Consider the following 21563-nt stretch of genomic DNA (forward strand, 5'->3'; position numbering starts at 1 on the left):
TGACACTCATATTACAGATCACACCGACACACTCATATTACAGATCCCACCGTTACACTCATATTACAGATCACACCGTTACACTCATATTACAGATCACACCGTTACACTCATATTACAGATCACACCTTGACACTCATATTACAGATCACACCGTGACACTCATATTACAGATCACACCGTGACACGCATATTACAGATCACACCGTTACATTCATATTACAGATCACACCGTTACACTCATATTACAGATCACACCGTTACACTCATATTACAGATCCCACCGTTACACTCATATTACAGATCACACTGTTACACTCATATTACAGATCACACCGTTACACTCATATTACAGATCACACCGTTACATTCATATTACAGATCACACCGACACACTCATATTACAGATCACACCGTTACATTCATATTACAGATCACACCGACACACTCATATTACAGATCACACCGTGACACTCATATTACAGATCACACCGTTACACTCATATTACAGATCACACCGTGACACTCATATTACAGATCACACCGTTACACTCATATTACAGATCCCACCGTGACACTCATATTACAGATCCCACCGTTACACTCATATTACAGATCACACCGTTACACTCATATTACAGATCCCACCGTTACACTTATATTACAGATCACACCGTTACACTCATATTACAGATCACACCGTTACACTCATATTACAGATCACACCGTTACTCTCATATTACAGATCACACCGTGACACTCATATTACAGATCACACCGTTACATTCATATTACAGATCACACCGTTACACTCATATTACAGATCACACCGTTACACTCATATTACAGATCCCACCGTTACACTCATATTACAGATCACACCGTTACACTCATATTACAGATCCCACCGTTACACTTATATTACAGATCACACCGTTACACTCATATTACAGATCACACCGTGACACTCATATTACAGATCACACCGTTCACCTTTCCTGTCTTGCCTTTAAATTCTTCATGGGCAAGCTACCTGAACAAGCTCCTCACCTCTAACACACGCAGCACTTATCACCTGAGATCAGACTCCAAAAGACTGTTCATGGTCCCAAGGCTCAACAAAGTATCCAGACGTTCCTCTTTCTCTTACCTTGCACCCCAAAACTGGAACAGTCTACCAGAGACTCTCACATCCACCACCAGTTTAAGTTCTTTCAAATCTAAGGCTGTCTCACATTTTAATCTGGTCTGTAACTGTTTCATACGCCCATAATATATAGTATCTGTAACTGTGCATGCAATGTCTTGTATATAATGTATACCCTGTTCATTTATGTAACTGTATTTGTAACCATGTATTATTTGTTTTACTCTGTGCCCAGGACATACTTGAAAAAGAGAGGTAACTCTCACTGTATTACTCCCTGAGGTACCTCTCACTGTATTACTCCCTGAGGTACCTCTCACTGTATTACTCCCTGAGGTACCTCTCACTGTATTACTCCCTGAGGTAACTCTCACTGTATTACTCCCTGAGGTACCTCTCACTGTATTACTCCCTGAGGTACCTCTCACTGTATTACTCCCTGAGGTACCTCACTGTATTACTCCCTGATGTAACTCTCAATGTATTACTCCCTGAGGTAACTCTCACTGTATTACTCCCTGAGGTACCTCTCACTGTATTACTCCCTGATGTAACTCTCACTGTATTACTCCCTGAGGTACCTCTCACTGTATTACTCCCTGATGTAACTCTCACTGTATTACTCCCTGAATACCTCTCACTGTATTACTCCCTGAGGTAACTCTCACTGTATTACTCCTTGAGGTATGTTCTCACTGTATTACTCCCTGAGGTAACTCTCAGTGTATTACTCCCTGAGGTACCTCTCACTGTATTACTCCCTGAGGTAACTCTCACTGTATTACTCCCTGAGGTAACTCTCACTGTATTACTCCCTGAGGTACCTCTCACTGTATTACTCCCTGAGGTACCTGTCACTGTATTACTCCCTGAGGTAACTCTCACTGTATTACTCCCTGAGGTACCTCTCACTGTATTACTCCCTGAGGTACCTCTCACTGTATTACTCCCTGAGGTACCTCTCACTGTATTACTCCCTGAGGTAACTCTCACTGTATTACTCCCTGAGGTACCTCTCACTGTGTTACTCCCTGAGGTACCTCTCACTGTATTACTCCCTGAGGTACCTCTCACTGTGTTACTCCCTGAGGTAACTCTCACTGTATTACTCCCTGAGGTACCTCTCACTGTATTACTCCCTGAGGTACCTCTCACTGTGTTACTCCCTGAGGTACCTCTCACAGTATTACTCCCTGAGGTAACTCTCAATGTATTACTCCCTGAGGTACCTCTCACAGTATTACTCCCTGAGGTAACTCTCACTGAATTACTCCCTGAGGTACCTCTCACTGTGTTACTCCCTGAGGTACCTCTCACTGTATTACTCCCTGAGGTACCTCTCACTGTGTTACTCCCTGAGGTACCTCTCACAGTATTACTCCCTGAGGTACCTCTCACTGTATTACTCCCTGAGGTACCTCTCACGGTGTTACTCCCTGAGGTAACTTTCACTGTATTACTCCCTGAGGTAATTCTCACTGTGTTACTCCCTGAGGTACCTCTCACTGTGTTACTCCCTGAGGTACCTCTCACTGTGTTACTCCCTGAGGTACCTCTCACTGTGTTACTCCCTGAGGTACCTCTCACTGTGTTACTCCCTGAGGTACCTCACAGTATTACTCCCTGAGGTACCTCTCACAGTATTACTCCCTGAGGTACCTCTCAATGTATTACTCCCTGAGGTACCTCTCATAGTATTACTCCCTGAGGTACCTCTCACAGTATTACTCCCTGAGGTACCTCTCACTGTGTTACTCCCTGAGGTACTTCTCACAGTATTACTCCCTGAGGTACCTCTCACAGTATTACTCCCTGAGGTAACTCTCACTGTGTTACTCCCTGAGGTACCTCTCACAGTATTACTCCCTGAGGTACCTCTCACAGTATTACTCCCTGGTCACTGCAGCTCAGTCAGCAAACAACAGGACATGAAGTTTTTGTTGTAAACCCGGGGGGCTCAACTCCGGTCCTCAAGCCCCTCCCCCACAACAGGACAGGTTTTCAGGATATTCCAGCTTCAGCACAGTTGGCTCAATCAGAGGCTCAGTCAAGCCACCTATGCTGATGCAGGGACTGATTAAGTCACCTGTGCTGAAGCAGGGACTGATTGAGTCACCTGTGCTGAAGCAGGAATATCCTGAAAAAGTGGGGGCACTTGAGGACAGGAGTTGAGCCCCCCTGTTGTAAGCCCCAGCGTTCCCTATTTCAGTCAGTTAGAACAGTACAATGTATAAGTACAGTACCTCCTTCCTCCGCTGCTCCCCATCCGGAGATCCAGCACATTTTACCCTCTTTGAACTCCTCTCCATAATTCGGCAGACAGATTGGTTGTATTAGGCCTGGTAATAAAATAAACACATCATTGTGAAGCAATGCTTTCTAAATGTTTTCTTTCTAACAGTTTTATTGATAACATATGTGTAGCCTAGTCCCCTGGCTATCACCTTTTCTTTGGCCCTAAAAGTATAAGTCCTGTTAGACACAGGCACTGTGGGGAATAAGCTCTCTCATGGAGGCCTAGCTTGCTGCTGCAGCCTGAATGCACTATTGCTGTATCCAGGGCCTAACAACAACCAGAGAGTCTCTTCCCTTGGGAGGATACTTGCTGGGTCACATACCCATGATGTGATGCCTGTCAGTATCGGACCTGCCCTGTTATGGGACAGGGTTACAAGCCCTTCCCCTGGGGGTACATAAGCTGACACTCTCCCAGAAGTCAGGATGGTTCCTTCCCTGGGGTGGATGTGTTTCACCCCTTATCCTATCAGGGGGTAAGGGAGCTGAGAAGGGGCCTGCAGGGCCTCAAAACCAGTGGGTCTGCTCAGGGAACATCTGTGCTGTAACCAGAATGATGCCAATAAAGATCCTGTTGTATACATCCGGTGTGGCCTGCATCAATGGAACACTAGGAGTTGCCAGTAAGGACCACCCTGGCTGCACCAGGATCCTGACCGGCTGGAGGTGCTGCACTACAAAGGTCATCACTGAGAGCCTGTCCTGGTGCCTCCCCATACCACGCGGACTTCTCAGGGACGTCTGTTCTAACTCACAGGTGTGCCCCGCACCACAAACACGATAGCGCTATGATCTCACTTGGGGTCGGGAAAAGGTGCTACGTCTGATTTCCAGTGCTAAAACAAATGGTGGGTTTGATTTATATATGTAGCCAGGTCCCCCTCTGCACAGCGAACCCCCCCCCCCCCTCTCCAGGTACTCATCTCGGCTGGTCGCGGGCGCGTGTGCGTGCATCTTCACTATGCTGGGGGGGGGGCGAGCGGAGCATCGGGTGGGCAGTTGCTGGGGGTTTGTGCGGCGTCGCCGCGCTAATTTGTAGCCAGGTACTCCTGGCGGATCCCGTTGCAGGGCACCTCCATTTTCTATTGCCTTGCGCATGCCCAGTGAGGGCAGAAGTAAGGAGGCCCTGGGCTAGCTTGCGCATGCGCTGGTATAGCGCGCAAACCCCCACCACTCAGGAGAAGGCTCTAAACAGGGACTACAAGTCCCATGAGCCTTAGGGAACCCCACGTGACGCCAGGGAGCCTATAGGGCTGCAGGATCTCCCTGCACAGGAGATGGATACATTTCGAGGGATTTGAGACAGTCAGTCGGCACCAGGAGAGGCTAGGGAAAGGAGGTGAGGGTGCAGGGGTCAGTGACCCACTGCACTAGGCCAGCAGCCCCCTAGGCCCCAGATTAGCCCTAAGCCATTCAGTAGTTTGTGGTGCTTCAGGGACGGGCCCCAGGTTAGGGACCCTGCCCCCTTTAGCAGTATATACAGTGTCAGTTAGGGACACAGCGGACGCTGCGCTTCCCACCAAGAGGCTTGGGATCAAGCCTACTTCGCCGAGAGAGCGGAACTGTACCCAGGGTGGACGGCCCTGATCGATCAACCCGCTGGAGGAACCGGATGTCGCCAGGAGGTCGCCGGATCCTTTTCGAAGATCCTTTGAACGCCCAGGTGCTGTCGCACTGGGCAGGTATTGTTGCACACGTGCACCACCTACAGAGTACTCACACATAGTGGCAGCGCTGACCACGGGACAAGGGTTACTGTGGACACGGTGTGGGGGTACACGGTGGTGGGCACGGAGTATACACTCAGAAGTGGGAGTGACTGACATTGGGACTTTATAGTATAAGAATATTATATGCATATCAGTAAAGGTTATACTTGTTTATTCACACCAAGTGTGTGTCATTGGTTTGAGTCCTGTGAGGGGCCCCCCTGTCGGGATCCCTCCCAGGTGGAGGCGTTGCACCACGAGATAGAGATATATTTGTACCCCAGGCTCCCTGAGTGGAGGCTTAGGCTCCTGAGGGCCACACAGGTAATATACAGTATCAGTAGCGTCTGTGTTCACAGGGAACACCCGTTACATATAGATGGTAAAATGTTGTGCGAGTCCCAAATATCAGTAGACTTCCAACAAGATTGATATAATTAGTAAGTATTTAGAAGGAACAGTACCCAGCAGGCAACATATTTATGTAATACTCTGGACTTCATATCTATCATTGTCCACAAGATGGCGCTGTGTAACAGCAAGTGTGACATTCCTACAATCCTTCAGGACCTTGAATTATAACTTGTGTAACTATGTTTGTCACCTTCATTATCTCAAGATATGTTTCTCTTTCCTAGTAACATTTTCTGTGCAAAAGGGGAGACATCAAATCGCCATGGAAACAGGGCCGCCAACAGGAATCTTAGGCCCAGGACAAACATAAGAAGCAGCCCCCCCTCTCCCCCAGCCCCTGGTGCACTGGGGGCTGGTATAAGCAGCATGGGGTGGGGGTGGGGGGGGGGGATGTAAGGAATTGATGGTATGGGGGATATAATGGGGGGTTGGAATAAGGACAAAATGGGTCTGGGGGGGATGTAAGGAGGAAATGGGCCTGCAAAGGGGGATATTAGGAGGTAATGGGCCTGGGAGGGGCGTGTAAGGCGGTAATGGGCCTGTGGGGGGAGGGGGGGGGATATAATTAAGTAATGGGCCTGGGAGGGGGATGTAAGTCGGTTATGGGCCTGGGAGGGGGGGTGGAGTATAAGGCGGTAATGGGTAGAAGGGGGGGTATAAGGAGGTAATGGGTCTGGGGAGGGGATATAAGGAAGTAGTGGGCCTGGGAGGGGGATATAAGGAGGTAATGGGTATCAGGGGGGGGGGGGGGTATAAGGAAGTAGTGGGCCTGGGAGGGGGATATAAGGAGGTAATGGGTATGAGGCCCCCCCTCATACCCATTACCTCCTTATATCCCCCTCCCAGGCCCACAGGGGTATAAGGAGGTAATGGGTATGAGGGGGGGTATAAGGAGGTAATGGGTATGAGGGGGGGGATAAGGAGGTAATGGGTATGAGGGGGGCGATAAGGAGGTAATGGGCCTGGGGAGGGGATATAAGGAAGTTGTGGGCCTGGGAGGGGGATTTAAGGCGGTAAGGGGTATCAGGGGGGGATAGAAGGAAGTAGTGGGCCTGGGAGGGGGATATAAGGAGGTCATGGGTATGAGGGGGGGGGGATAAGGAGGTAATGGGCCTGGGGAGGGGATATAAGGAAGTATTTGGAGACAGCGATGGCTGGTATCGCCATATTGTTTTATAGGGATTTGCCCAAGAAATAAAACATCGCCCGGCAGAGTATTGCTACTGTATAGTATGCTATCTAATTGACATTGACTGGGAGTGAGGAAGGATGTTTTCCTTTTGGTGAGTCACACTGTCGGTGCTTATTAATAAAACTGTGAGGCTGGCGTTTCTGCACAAAAATGTACGATTTGGTACCAGCCATGTAAATCCATCTTCTGTATGCAAATGAGGAAATCTCCCCAAATTAAGTATTCACATATGCAGTCTCACAGATTACTGAATATTGTAAGCCTCTGTCAGAGATCTCCTCACCCCCAGGCAGGCAGAATTGTGGGTTTTACGGAGAGCAAAGCAGAGAGACAGGGAGGACAGAGAGACAGGGAGGACAGAGAGACAGGGAGGACAGAGAGACAGGGAGGACAGAGAGACAGGGAGGACAGAGAGACAGGGAGGACACAGAGACAGGGAGGACACAGAGACAGGGAGGACAGAGAGACAGGGAGGACAGAGAGACAGGGAGGACAAAGAGACAGGGAGGACAGAGAGACAGGGAGGACAGAGAGACAGGGAGGACAGAGAGACAGGGAGGACAGAGAGACAGGGAGGACACAGAGACAGGGAGGACACAGAGACAGGGAGGACAGAGGGACTGAGAGACAGGGAGGACAGAGAGACAGGGAGGACAGAGAGACAGGGAGGACAGAGAGACAGGGAGGAAAGAGAGACAGGGAGGACAGAGAGACAGGGAGGACACAGAGACAGGGAGGACACAGAGACAGGGAGGACAGAGAGACAGGGAGGACAGGGAGGACAGAGAGGACAGAGAGACAGGGAGGACAGAGAGTCAGGGAGGACAGAGAGACAGGGAGGACAGAAAGACAGGGAGGAAAGAGAGACAGGGAGGAAAGAGAGACAGGGAGGACAGAGAGACAGGGAGGACAGAGAGACAGGGAGGACAGAGAGACAGAGAGACAGGGAGGACAGAGAGACAGGGAGGACAGAGAGACAGAGAGACAGGGAGGACAGAGGGACAGAGAGACAGGGAGGACAGAGAGACAGGGAGGACAGAGGGACAGAGAGGATAGAGAGACAGGGAGGACACAGAGACAGGGAGGACACAGAGACAGGGAGGACAGAGAGACAGGGAGGACACAGAGACAGGGAGGACAGAAGGACAAGGAGGACACAGAGACAGGGAGGACAGAGAGACAGGGAGGACACAGAGACAGGGAGGACAGAGAGACAGGGAGGACAGAGAGACAGGGAGGACGGGAGGACACAGAGACAGGGAGGACACAGAGACAGGGAGGACAGAGAGACAGGGAGGACACAGAGACAGGGAGGACAGAGAGACAGGGAGGACACAGAGACAGGGAGGACAGAAGGACAGAGAGACAGGGAGGACAGAGAGACAGGGAGGACACAGAGACAGGGAGGACAGAGGGACAGGGAGGACAGAGGGACAGGGAGGACAGAGAGACAGGGAGGACAGAGAGACAGGGAGGACAGAGAGACAGGGAGGACACAGAGAGACAGGGAGGACACAGAGAGACAGGGAGGACAGAGAGACAGGGAGGACACAGAGACAGGGAGGACACAGAGACAGGGAGGACAGAAGGACAGAGAGACAGGGAGGACAGAGAGACAGGGAGGACACAGAGACAGGGAGGACAGAGAGACAGGGATGACAGAGGGACAGGGAGGACAGAGAGACAGGGAGGACAGAAGGACAGAGAGACAGGGAGGACAGAGAGACAGGGAGGACAGAGAGACAGGGAGGACAGAGAGACAGGGAGGACACAGAGACAGAGAGACAGAGAGACAGGGAGGACAGACGGACGGAGAGACAGGGAGGACACAGAGACAGGGAGGACACAGAGACAGGGAGGACAGAGAGACAGGGAGGACAGAGAGACAGGGAGGACAGAGAGACAGAGAGACAGGGAGGACACAGAGACAGAGAGGACAGAGGGACAGAGAGACAGGGAGGACAGAGAGACAGAAAGGACAGAGAGACAGTGAGGACAGAGAGAAAGGGAGGACAGAGAGACAGTGAGGACAGAGAGACAGGGAGGACAGAGAGACAGGGAGGACAGAGAGACAGGGAGGACAGAGAGACAGGGAGGACAGAGAGACAGGGAGGACAGGAGGACAGAGAGACAGGGAGGACAGAGAGACAGGGAGGACAGAGAGACAGGGAGGACACAGAGACAGGGAGGACACAGAGAGACAGGGAGGACAGAGAGACAGGGAGGACACAGAGACAGGGAGGACACAGAGACAGGGAGGACAGAGAGAGACAGGGAGGACAGAGAGACAGAGAGGACACAGAGACAGTGAGGACACAGAGACAGTGAGGACAGAGAGACAGGGAGGACAGAGAGACAGGGAGGACAGAGAGACAGGGAGGACAGAGAGACAGGGAGGACAGAGAGACAGGGAGGACACAGAGACAGGGAGGACACAGAGACAGGGAGGACAGAGAGACAGGGAGGACAGAGAGACAGGGAGGACAGAGAGACAGGGAGGACAGAGAGACAGGGAGGACAGAGAGACAGGGAGGACAGAGAGACAGGGAGGACAGAGAGACAGGGAGGACACAGAGAGACAGGGAGGACAGAGGGACTGAGAGACAGGGAGGACAGAGAGACAGGGAGGACAGAGAGACAGGGAGGACAGAGAGACAGGGAGGAAAGAGAGACAGGGAGGACACAGAGACAGGGAGGACAGAGAGACAGGGAGGACACAGAGACAGGGAGGACACAGAGACAGGGAGGACAGAGAGACAGGGAGGACAGAGAGGACAGAGAGACAGGGAGGACAGAGAGTCAGGGAGGACAGAGAGACAGGGAGGACAGAAAGACAGGGAGGAAAGAGAGACAGGGAGGACAGAGAGACAGGGAGGACAGAGAGACAGGGAGGACAGAGAGACAGGGAGGACAGAGAGACAGGGAGGACAGAGAGACAGGGAGGACAGAGAGACAGGGAGGACAGAGAGACAGGGAGGACAGAGAGACAGAGAGACAGGGAGGACAGAGGGACAGAGAGACAGGGAGGACAGAGAGACAGGGAGGACAGAGAGACAGGGAGGACACAGAGACAGGGAGGACAGAGAGAAAGGGAGGACACAGAGACAAGGAGGACACAGAGTCTGGGAGGACAGAGAGACAGGGAGGACACAGAGACAGGGAGGACAGAGAGACAGGGAGGACAGAGAGACAGGGAGGACAGAAGGACAGAGAGACAGGGAGGACACAGAGACAGGGAGGACAGAGAGACAGGGAGGACACAGAGACAGGGAGGACAGAGAGACAGGGAGGACAGAAGGACAGAGAGACAGGGAGGACAGAGAGACAGGGAGGACACAGAGACAGGGAGGACAGAGAGACAGGGAGGACAGAGAGACAGGGAGGACAGAGAGACAGGGAGGACACAGAGAGACAGGGAGGACACAGAGAGACAGGGAGGACACAGAGAGACAGGGAGGACAGAGAGACAGGGAGGACAGAGAGACAGGGAGGACACAGAGACAGGGAGGACACAAAGACAGGGAGGACACAGAGACAGGGAGGACAGAAGGACAGAGAGACAGGGAGGACAGAGAGACAGGGAGGACACAGAGACAGGGAGGACAGAGACAGGGATGACAGAGGGACAGGGAGGACAGAGAGACAGGGAGGACAGAAGGACAGAGAGACAGGGAGGACAGAGAGACAGGGAGGACAGAGAGACAGGGAGGACAGAGAGACAGGGAGGACACAGAGACAGAGAGACAGAGAGGACAGATGGACGGAGAGACAGGGAGGACACAGAGACAGGGAGGACACAGAGACAGGGAGGACAGAGAGACAGGGAGGACAGAGAGACAGGGAGGACAGAGAGACAGGGAGGACACAGAGACAGAGAGGACAGAGGGACAGAGAGACAGGGAGGACAGAGAGACAGAAAGGACAGAGAGACAGTGAGGACAGAGAGACAGGGAGGACAGAGAGACAGGGAGGACAGAGAGACAGGGAGGACAGAGAGACAGGGAGGACAGAGAGACAGGGAGGACAGAGAGACAGGGAGGACAGGAGGACAGAGAGACAGGGAGGACAGAGAGACAGGGAGGACAGAAAGACAGGGAGGACACAGAGACAGGGAGGACACAGAGAGACAGGGAGGACAGAGAGACAGGGAGGACACAGAGACAGGGAGGACACAGAGACAGGGAGGACAGAGAGAGACAGGGAGGACAGAGAGACAGAGAGGACACAGAGACAGTGAGGACAGAGAGACAGGGAGGACAGAGGGACAGAGAGACAGGGAGGACACAGAGACAGGGAGGACACAGAGACAGGGAGGACAGAGAGACAGGGAGGACAGAGAGACAGGGAGGACAGAGAGACAGGGAGGACAGAGAGACAGGGAGGAAACAGAGACAGGGAGGACACAGAGACAGGGAGGACACAGAGACAGGGAGGACACAGAGACAGGGAGGACACAGAGACAGGGAGGACACAGAGACAGGGAGGGCACAGAGACAGGGAGGACAGAGAGACAGGGAGGACACAGAGAGACAGGGAGGACAGAGAGACAGGGAGGACAGAGAGACAGGGAGGACAGAGGGACAGAGAGACAGGGAGGACAGAGGGACACAGAGACAGGGAGGACAGAGAGACAGGGAGGACAGAGAGACAGGGAGTACAGAGAGACAGGGAGGACACAGAGACAGGGAGGACAGAGAGACAGGGAGGACAGAGAGACAGGGAGGACACAGAGACAGGGAGAACAGAGAGACAGAGTGACAGGGAGGACACAGAGAGACAGAGAGGACACAGAGACAGGGAGGACACAGAGACAGGGAGGACAGAGAGACAGGGAGGACACAGAGAGACAGGGAGGACACAGAGACAGGGAGGACACAGAGACAGGGAGGACAAAGAGACAGGGAGGACAGAGAGACAGGGAGGACACAGAGACAGGGAGGACAGAGAGACAGAGAGGACACAGAGACAGGGAGGACAGAGAGACAGGGAGGACATAGAGACAGTGAGGAAACAGAGACATGGAGGACACAGAGACAGGGAGGACAGAGAGACACAGAGACAGGGAGGACAGAGGGACAGGGAGGACACAGAGACAGGGAGGACAGAGAGACAGGGAGGACAGAGAGACAGGGAGGACAGAGAGACAGGGAGGACACAGAGACAGGGAGGACAGAGGGACAGGGAGGACAGAGGGACAGGGAGGACACAGAGACAGGGAGGACACAGAGACAGGGAGGACAGAGAGACAGGGAGGACACAGAGACAGGGAGGACAGAGAGACAGGGAGGACACAGAGACAGGGAGGACAGAGAGACAGGGAGGACACAGAGACAAGGAGGACAGAGAGACAGGGAGGACAGAGAGACAGGGAGGACACAGAGACACAGAGACAGAGAGACAGAGACAGGGAGGACACAGAGACAGGGAGGACAGAGAGACAGGGAGGACAGAGAGACAGGGAGGACACAGAGACAGAGAGATAGGGAGGACACAGAGACAGGGAGACAGGGAGGACAGAGAGACAGGGAGGACAGGGGGACACAGAGACAGGGAGGACACAGAGACAGGGAGGACAGAGAGACAGGGAGGACAGAGAGACAGGGAGGACACAGAGACAGGGAGGACACAGAAACAGGGAGGGCACAGAGACAGGGAGGGCACAGAGACAGGGAGGACAGAGGGACAGAGAGACAGAGAGACAGGGAGGACACAGAGACAGGGAGGACAGAGAGACAGGGAGGGCACAGAGACAGGGAGGACAGAGAGACAGGGAGGACAGAGTGACAGGGAGGACACAGAGACAGAGAGACGGAGGACAGAGAGACAGGGAGGACACAGAGACAGGGAGGACACAGAGACAGGGAGGACAGAGAGACAGGGAGGACAGAAAGACAGGGAGGACACAGAGACAGAGAGACAGGGAGGACACAGAGACAGGGAGGACAGAGAGACAGGGAGGACAGGGGGACAGAGAGACAGGGAGGACACAGAGACAGGGAGGACAGGGGGACACAGAGACAGGGAGGACACAGAGACAGGGAGGACAGAAGGACAGAGAGACAGGGAGGACAGAGAGACAGGGAGGACACAGAGACAGGGAGGACAGAGACAGGGATGACAGAGGGACAGGGAGGACAGAGAGACAGGGAGGACAGAAGGACAGAGAGACAGGGAGGACAGAGAGACAGGGAGGACAGAGAGACAGGGAGGACAGAGAGACAGGGAGGACACAGAGACAGAGAGACAGAGAGGACAGATGGACGGAGAGACAGGGAGGACACAGAGACAGGGAGGACACAGAGACAGGGAGGACAGAGAGACAGGGAGGACAGAGAGACAGGGAGGACAGAGAGACAGGGAGGACACAGAGACAGAGAGGACAGAGGGACAGAGAGACAGGGAGGACAGAGAGACAGAAAGGACAGAGAGACAGTGAGGACAGAGAGACAGGGAGGACAGAGAGACAGGGAGGACAGAGAGACAGGGAGGACAGAGAGACAGGGAGGACAGAGAGACAGGGAGGACAGAGAGACAGGGAGGACAGGAGGACAGAGAGACAGGGAGGACAGAGAGACAGGGAGGACAGAAAGACAGGGAGGACACAGAGACAGGGAGGACACAGAGAGACAGGGAGGACAGAGAGACAGGGAGGACACAGAGACAGGGAGGACACAGAGACAGGGAGGACAGAGAGAGACAGGGAGGACAGAGAGACAGAGAGGACACAGAGACAGTGAGGACAGAGAGACAGGGAGGACAGAGGGACAGAGAGACAGGGAGGACACAGAGACAGGGAGGACACAGAGACAGGGAGGACAGAGAGACAGGGAGGACAGAGAGACAGGGAGGACAGAGAGACAGGGAGGACAGAGAGACAGGGAGGAAACAGAGACAGGGAGGACACAGAGACAGGGAGGACACAGAGACAGGGAGGACACAGAGACAGGGAGGACACAGAGACAGGGAGGACACAGAGACAGGGAGGGCACAGAGACAGGGAGGACAGAGAGACAGGGAGGACACAGAGAGACAGGGAGGACAGAGAGACAGGGAGGACAGAGAGACAGGGAGGACAGAGGGACAGAGAGACAGGGAGGACAGAGGGACACAGAGACAGGGAGGACAGAGAGACAGGGAGGACAGAGAGACAGGGAGTACAGAGAGACAGGGAGGACACAGAGACAGGGAGGACAGAGAGACAGGGAGGACAGAGAGACAGGGAGGACACAGAGACAGGGAGAACAGAGAGACAGAGTGACAGGGAGGACACAGAGAGACAGAGAGGACACAGAGACAGGGAGGACACAGAGACAGGGAGGACAGAGAGACAGGGAGGACACAGAGAGACAGGGAGGACACAGAGACAGGGAGGACACAGAGACAGGGAGGACAAAGAGACAGGGAGGACAGAGAGACAGGGAGGACACAGAGACAGGGAGGACAGAGAGACAGAGAGGACACAGAGACAGGGAGGACAGAGAGACAGGGAGGACATAGAGACAGTGAGGAAACAGAGACATGGAGGACACAGAGACAGGGAGGACAGAGAGACACAGAGACAGGGAGGACAGAGGGACAGGGAGGACACAGAGACAGGGAGGACAGAGAGACAGGGAGGACAGAGAGACAGGGAGGACAGAGAGACAGGGAGGACACAGAGACAGGGAGGACAGAGGGACAGGGAGGACAGAGGGACAGGGAGGACACAGAGACAGGGAGGACACAGAGACAGGGAGGACAGAGAGACAGGGAGGACACAGAGACAGGGAGGACAGAGAGACAGGGAGGACACAGAGACAGGGAGGACAGAGAGACAGGGAGGACACAGAGACAAGGAGGACAGAGAGACAGGGAGGACAGAGAGACAGGGAGGACACAGAGACACAGAGACAGAGAGACAGAGACAGGGAGGACACAGAGACAGGGAGGACAGAGAGACAGGGAGGACAGAGAGACAGGGAGGACACAGAGACAGAGAGATAGGGAGGACACAGAGACAGGGAGACAGGGAGGACAGAGAGACAGGGAGGACAGGGGGACACAGAGACAGGGAGGACACAGAGACAGGGAGGACAGAGAGACAGGGAGGACAGAGAGACAGGGAGGACACAGAGACAGGGAGGACACAGAAACAGGGAGGGCACAGAGACAGGGAGGGCACAGAGACAGGGAGGACAGAGGGACAGAGAGACAGAGAGACAGGGAGGACACAGAGACAGGGAGGACAGAGAGACAGGGAGGGCACAGAGACAGGGAGGACAGAGAGACAGGGAGGACAGAGTGACAGGGAGGACACAGAGACAGAGAGACGGAGGACAGAGAGACAGGGAGGACACAGAGACAGGGAGGACACAGAGACAGGGAGGACAGAGAGACAGGGAGGACAGAAAGACAGGGAGGACACAGAGACAGAGAGACAGGGAGGACACAGAGACAGGGAGGACAGAGAGACAGGGAGGACAGGGGGACAGAGAGACAGGGAGGACACAGAGACAGGGAGGACAGGGGGACACAGAGACAGGGAGGACACAGAGACAGGGAGGACAGAGAGACAGGGAGGACAGAGAGACAGGGAGGACACAGAGACAGGGAGGGCACAGAGACAGGGAGGACACAGAGACAGGGAGGACACAGAGACAGGGAGGACAGAGTGACAGGGAGGACAGAGAGACAGAGAGACGGAGGACAGAGAGACAGGGAGGACACAGAGACAGGGAGGACACAGAGACAGGGAGGACAGAGAGACAGGGAGGGCACAGAGACAGGGAGGACAGAGAGACAGGGAGGACAGAGTGACAGGGAGGACACAGAGACAGAGAGACGGAGGACAGAGAGACAGGGAGGACACAGAGACAGAGAGACGGAGGACAGAGAGACAGGGAGGACACAGAGACAGGGAGGACAGAGAGACAGGGAGGACAGAGAGGACACAGAGACAGGAAGGACAGAGATACAGGGAGGACAGAAGGACACAGAGACAGGGAGGACACAGAGACAGGGAGGACACAGAGACAGGGAGGACAGAGGGACAGAGAGACAGGGAGGACAGGGAGGACAGAGGGACAGGGAGGACAGAGGGACAGAGAGACAGGGAGGACAGAGAGACAGGGAGGACAGAGAGACAGGGAGGACACAGAGACAGGGAGGACACAGAGACAGGGAAGTGGGGAGGGGGAGGGAGCAGGACATTAATACTTCATGGCTACATAAGGATACAACAAGTGTTCAATGTATTTATTGGCATTGTTAACAAGATCCCCTTTCACTTGGTGTGACCCCGGTGACAGGAGTATGAGTAGGACTGTATGTACGTCCAGATCCAGCGCGGGGCCCTCTGCATGGCTACGCCAGCACTGCCAGACGTTCTGACATTTTAGGCACACATTGTCGTAATAACTTGCCATGTTTTCCATCTGACCAAGGAACGATACCTTGTATTTGATATTAGATATGGATGGCAAAGTTCCTTGTTTCCATGAAGAGGCCATCTCGGACCTTGTGACTGTGTTAGTATGTGTTGGCAACGGATTTCCAGCTCGGCTTAGCTTCTGTAGGGGCCTGTTCAGAAGAAAGATCCATGGGTCCATTGGAATATCAGTCCCCTAAATCCGTTGCACCCAAACCCAGACCTTTATCCACAGATCAAGCACCTTAGGGCAAGGCCTCACATGTGTAGGAAGGGGGCGTTTTCTCCGCACTCCTTAGGGCACAGTGGAGAGTCGGCTGAACAAAACTTTGATTTTGTCAAACGAGAGGCATCCCACCGCATCATGGCTTGTATGCGTTCTCCTTGATAATAGTGCATATTGAGTTACTGGCTACAGCATTAAATATATTGGTCCGGTCATTTCCCTCAAGTGTTTCATTCCGGTCTTCTTCCCATAGTGCTGTGCACTTTAGTTTGTTGTGGGAATCGGTGCCTGGTAAACCAAAACCTAGGTATTGTCGATATGTCAGGCTTTTTTTGTGTTCTACCTCCAGAGTTCCTCAAATTCTGTAGGTGGGGTACGTGGTCTAATGTGCTTGGGAAATGCCTTAATCTGCAGATAATAGAATGGTTCATTTGGTGGTAGATTTTTTTTCTGTCATACAGTAGTTTTATTCCCTGTAAATAAAACCCTGTTCAACAAACTATAGAGTTTCCTGCCTAAATCTGGGACAAAAGACCCTGCAACGTGATGGAGGCCTCACAATTGGTGGTGTTTAATGCAGGCAGTCTAAAAGGCCCTGAGCAGTGGAAACTGGGGGTTTGAAAAAAAATGTGGGGGTCTAAAATGGCCGCCCAGCCATAGTGAAATAAACTCTGCCCACTGTGTGTGACCAGTTGTGCTTACAGGATACACAGAGAAGGTGTGGAGTGCTGATGAAAGAGCCTACAGAGGACAAGGTGAAGAATACACCTGAAAGTGGAACTACAGATGCAGCCACCGGTTTTGCTTGGAAAATCCGTGGCAATCGCACAGTAACTCCTGAGAAGGTCCAGAGCAGGCTGAAATGGCCCATCGGATTAACACAGCAGAGGTCCCTGTGTTTGAATGGGACTCGCAGCCTGGGAGCATTCACACAGAGTGAGTCCCATTAAAATGCAGGGGCCCCCGCTGTGTTAATCTGATGGGCCATTAGTCTTGCAGCAGAAATCTCATAGCGTTACTGCGAGATAGCCATAGATTTTCCAAAGCAAATGGTCTAAAACCCGGTGGCTGCAGCTGTATGGAGGAACTTCTGAACACAATACAGTGTGCCCAGGCAGAGAATACGGCTATTTTACAACAAAGCCAAGCAGAACGTGCTGGTGCCTTAATGCAGGGCTTGCAACAGATGTCAAAGTCCCAAACTAAAAGTACTTAGTTGTTAGTACAGCATATGGCGCTGTCCCTACACCAGACTCTAAAAGAAGAACAAAACGAGGTGTGCCTTCGTCTGCACCAGGAACGTCTAGGTACACAGTGTGTCCCCGTAGAGCAGCATGAGAAGCTGAAGGCCACGCTGAGCATCACCAGAGCATCGCTGCAGGTGGAGCATAGAGGCCAGGTGATTCTGTATGAGAGGGAGCACAAGAAGGTCCAGAAACTGGAGCAAGAGGCGGAGGAACAGAAAGGCTGCTCCATCCCCAAAAATGAGTACGCCCAGGAGAAAGAGACGTGGAAATCGCAAGCACTATGGCAATGAAACCTGCAGAGCTCCAAAATATGATGGGGGCATGGACGCAAATTCGGAGAAAGCACCGGGAACAGGTGGACGCTCTAAGGGGAGAGTTGCAGGATGTACTCAAGAGACAGAAGTTTCTCGCTGAGGCACTAAACTTGCTGCAACGAGAGAGAGAGTCTGCAAAGACTTTACGGCCAGCAGTTACATGTTGGGAGTCTGAAAGATGACATTGGAGAAAAAGGTTACAGAACTCAAACAGAATGAGGCTCTGCGGACCAGCAAAGCACAGGTGTCTCCACTACAGGAAAATGTATTCACCCGGCCCAAGCATCTGTAACCCACAGAGATCAATGACCCTGAAGACAAGGGCACAGTGAGAGCTGGGGACACCGTGTCACTGCAAAATGAGATTGCAAAGTTGGAACTGCCTGAGCAAAACTAGCTAAACCTTCACCTGCCCCGCAGGCAACAAACAAAGGTATAAGGGAAGAATCTATTGATGAGAAGGTTCAGGCTTCCACAGAAGAAGAATCAAAACCAAAAGATTCCTTATCTGATGAAGCTGAAAAGTTAGAAATGGCAGACCATTTTCTTGAGTCTGTAACAGAACAGATAGAACATTCTCTGGAAATGGATTTAGAATCTGCTGCTCCTGTGTTGAGTATATTGAGTGACAAGAATAGAAAAGATGTTCCTGAAGAGAACATTGAAAACCAAATAATGGAAGTCCCCCAGATGCCGGCTGAGCATAGGAACCAATATTAATGATGACAGCAAACACAGAATTGTCCAGCACCACAAAACTTGTAGTGGAGGACCGGTCTCTAGTCTCAAACTCTGAAAGTAAGTTGATGGAGAAAGGTCCATCCACCCCAAGAGAGAGTGCTGTGTCATGTATGGGGAGAAATACAAAGCATGTCTGTGCAGTTAGAGCTGACCATCCCAAACACACGGTAGCTACGGTTTGCATATACCTGTGCCTGGTTCGATTCTTGCTGTGTTCCTCCTAGGTCGTAAATGCCGCTACCTGCAAAGACCCGAAAACAACCGCATTCGAAGTTGTTATTCCAAACGTTTATATCTGAGGGTTTCCTTGACCGGGATGGAGGTGGGGGTCGGGGATAAACCAAAAATAAAGGAGCATCAGAGGGCTGTTCCAGCTCTGTGATCCATCGCCCCTTGAAAAACTGTGGGGTTCAAGGGAGTGGGTGTGGGGTCAAGGACCCAAGCACCCTAGAGAGTCTTTGTTTGGGTTGTGGACGTGCCATGTGTCCCCGTGGTCTTGCAGTCAGTGAATGAAAGGGGCCATGGGCATTCATCTGGCGATTACTTCTTATAAGTTTGAACATTGTTCATATCAACTTTACCATCTTGGGTACATGGTGGGTGCGGGGGCAAGGGATGAACACTTGGAACATAACATGTCATTAACAATTTGTTTTACTACAACCTTGTTTAATAATGAAACTTAATTAGTGCTTATGCAGCTGGCAAGCGAACCGCTGGCTCATCCCTTTTAAACTCTGGGTCTGTTTGCTGTGGCGGGTGGCGAACATAAATTACCGCGGTCTCCCGCTCCTCAAGCCACGGCATCTGTTTTAATGCCCTTTTTCTCGCTGCCGGTGCTTCTGGGTTTCTATTTTTGTTGGGAATATCGATTTCCTCTTTGCGGGCCTCAGCCACGGGTGCGGTGGTACAGGATTATCAGTGGGTTTGCGTCTGACTAGATTGTCTATAGTCATGACAGAGTCGTCTCTTTGCTACAATGCCCTGTGGGGTATTAAGATTTCAAAAGTGTGTGACTATTCTAATGTTTAACGAATGACTTTATGAGGTAGTGACAGCTCTTGTGAGCTATTCTGTTGAGCTAGTGGGGTTGTCCCTGTTTGTAAATATAGACTCAACCAGTTGCCTGGAATGGTGCCAGCGTATGGGAATCCACATGTTAAACATCACCACATGAAATGCACATATCCTGGCTCTCTCAGGCGGTGGCGTCCGCATTGCCAGTGGATCTTACTGTAACTAGTAATTAGCTATTTCTGCTGCTCCCTGCAGCAGCCAGCTGTCCCTTTATTAGGAACCTCTGACGCTTGCTGGGTTTTATTGTGAGAGTAATCCCAAAAAAGTGATCTATACCAGGGGCGGGCAAACTTTTTTGTTTGCGCCCCCTGCCTGCTCTCCCCACCCCCTGCTCATTCCCCCCCCCACCCCCTGCTCATTCCCCCCCCCCTTTCCTTTTCTCCGGTGGCTTCTGCCATCACAGCGTCATGTGACATTTGCCATTTGACCCCGCGGCATCGTTTGACTCTGCGTTATCATGGTGACGCGTCACCACAAGCCGCTGGAGAAAAGGTAAGAGATATACAGAGGCCTCGTGCGCTCCCCCAGCATTTTATTTAAATGTTGCGGGGAAGAGCGCGGGGCCTCTGTAAGAGTGGTGCCCACCCCAGAAAATATCACGCCACCCCCCTCCCCCAGTTTGTGCATCCCCATACTAACATTCATGGTTTTGACATTACATGCGTGTTAACTGGGAAATTACCGTGACCATCTCAACAACATACCAGAGGTCGCATAGCATATCAGTATCGAGCTTATCTGAGGTATAGCACATTCTGCGTTAATGAGGCGGGGGGGGGGGGGAGTGATCCCAAGAAATTCTGTATGTTCCGGCTGTCACTTGCATCCACTCTGCTTACTTGGGCCATGGGATGGGGTTTCAGGTCGTACGAGGCTCTCCGGGGACTCTGGCGCGTCCATCGATGATGCGCGTAGGAGTCTCAGGAACTCCAGCCCCTCTAACAGCTCCTTCATTGAAAAGACTGCGCCGCTCTTGATGACCAGCAGTTTGAAGGGAAAGGCCCAGCGGTACCTCACCCCCTTCTCCAGCAGCACCTCCGTGATCAGGTTCAGGCTATGCCTTCTTACAAGAATAGCTCGGGAGAGAGATCCTGGAAAACGTGTAGTGAACGATTCTCAATGCCAGGTCCCACTGACCCCGCAGCGGCACAAGAACTGATTATTTTGTTCTGTAATAATGGAAGCAGATAATAATTTCTCTGGGGTTGTCTCCTGCTTTGGGCCTAGGCCGCAAGGCTCTGTGGCAGTGGTCCAGCACCAGTGCTTCCTCCATACGGTCCGGTAGGAGCCAGAGGTGAGCCATTTAGATTCTTCTGTTTCCAGAATCAATTCCGGGACCCCTCACAGCCAGAGATTGTTTCTACAGTCGCGGTTCTCTGTGTGCTCCTGTCACTCGATCAGATCTCGTTTCCGGGTTTGGCGGTGTTCTGGTCCTTGGTCTGTTTTTTTCAGTGTTGTGATCGTGTCTTCCATCTTTTCTCCAAGGTTTGTTTGTGGTTCAATACTATATCAACACCGCTGATCGATGAGGAGTCTGTTCCTTCATCCGGGCATTCAGCAGATGCATTTCCACCAATCAGAGCTTCATCAATTATTTGCCCCAGATCGACCAAGTCTTGTGTCACGGTCACGTGTCGCAGCTGAACTCTGTGTGCAGCAGGGTTTTTAAGGTTGTTTTTCTATATTGTGCTTTGTGCTATTAAGGTCGGGACCCGACATCTCTTCTTCACCCCCCGTCTCCGACTCAGAGCCTGGATGTGAGACACCCAGACAGACAGACAGACACCCAGACAGA

The 21563-nt window shown here is 52.5% G+C and overlaps 1 protein-coding gene across 1 annotated transcript in view; it reads right to left on the reverse strand.

Moving 5' to 3' along the window:
• Positions 1 to 21563, reverse strand: part of TMPRSS3 (transmembrane serine protease 3) — a 171598-nt gene that overhangs the window by 44045 nt on the left and 105990 nt on the right. Inside the window, exon 10 of the mRNA XM_075593018.1 lies at positions 3391 to 3486. Coding sequence (XP_075449133.1) covers positions 3391 to 3486 — 96 coding nt within the window. The remainder of the gene's footprint in view (positions 1 to 3390; positions 3487 to 21563) is intronic.

Source organism: Ascaphus truei, chromosome 3, assembly GCF_040206685.1.
Source record: "Ascaphus truei isolate aAscTru1 chromosome 3, aAscTru1.hap1, whole genome shotgun sequence".
NCBI classification, from domain to species: domain Eukaryota; kingdom Metazoa; phylum Chordata; class Amphibia; order Anura; family Ascaphidae; genus Ascaphus; species Ascaphus truei.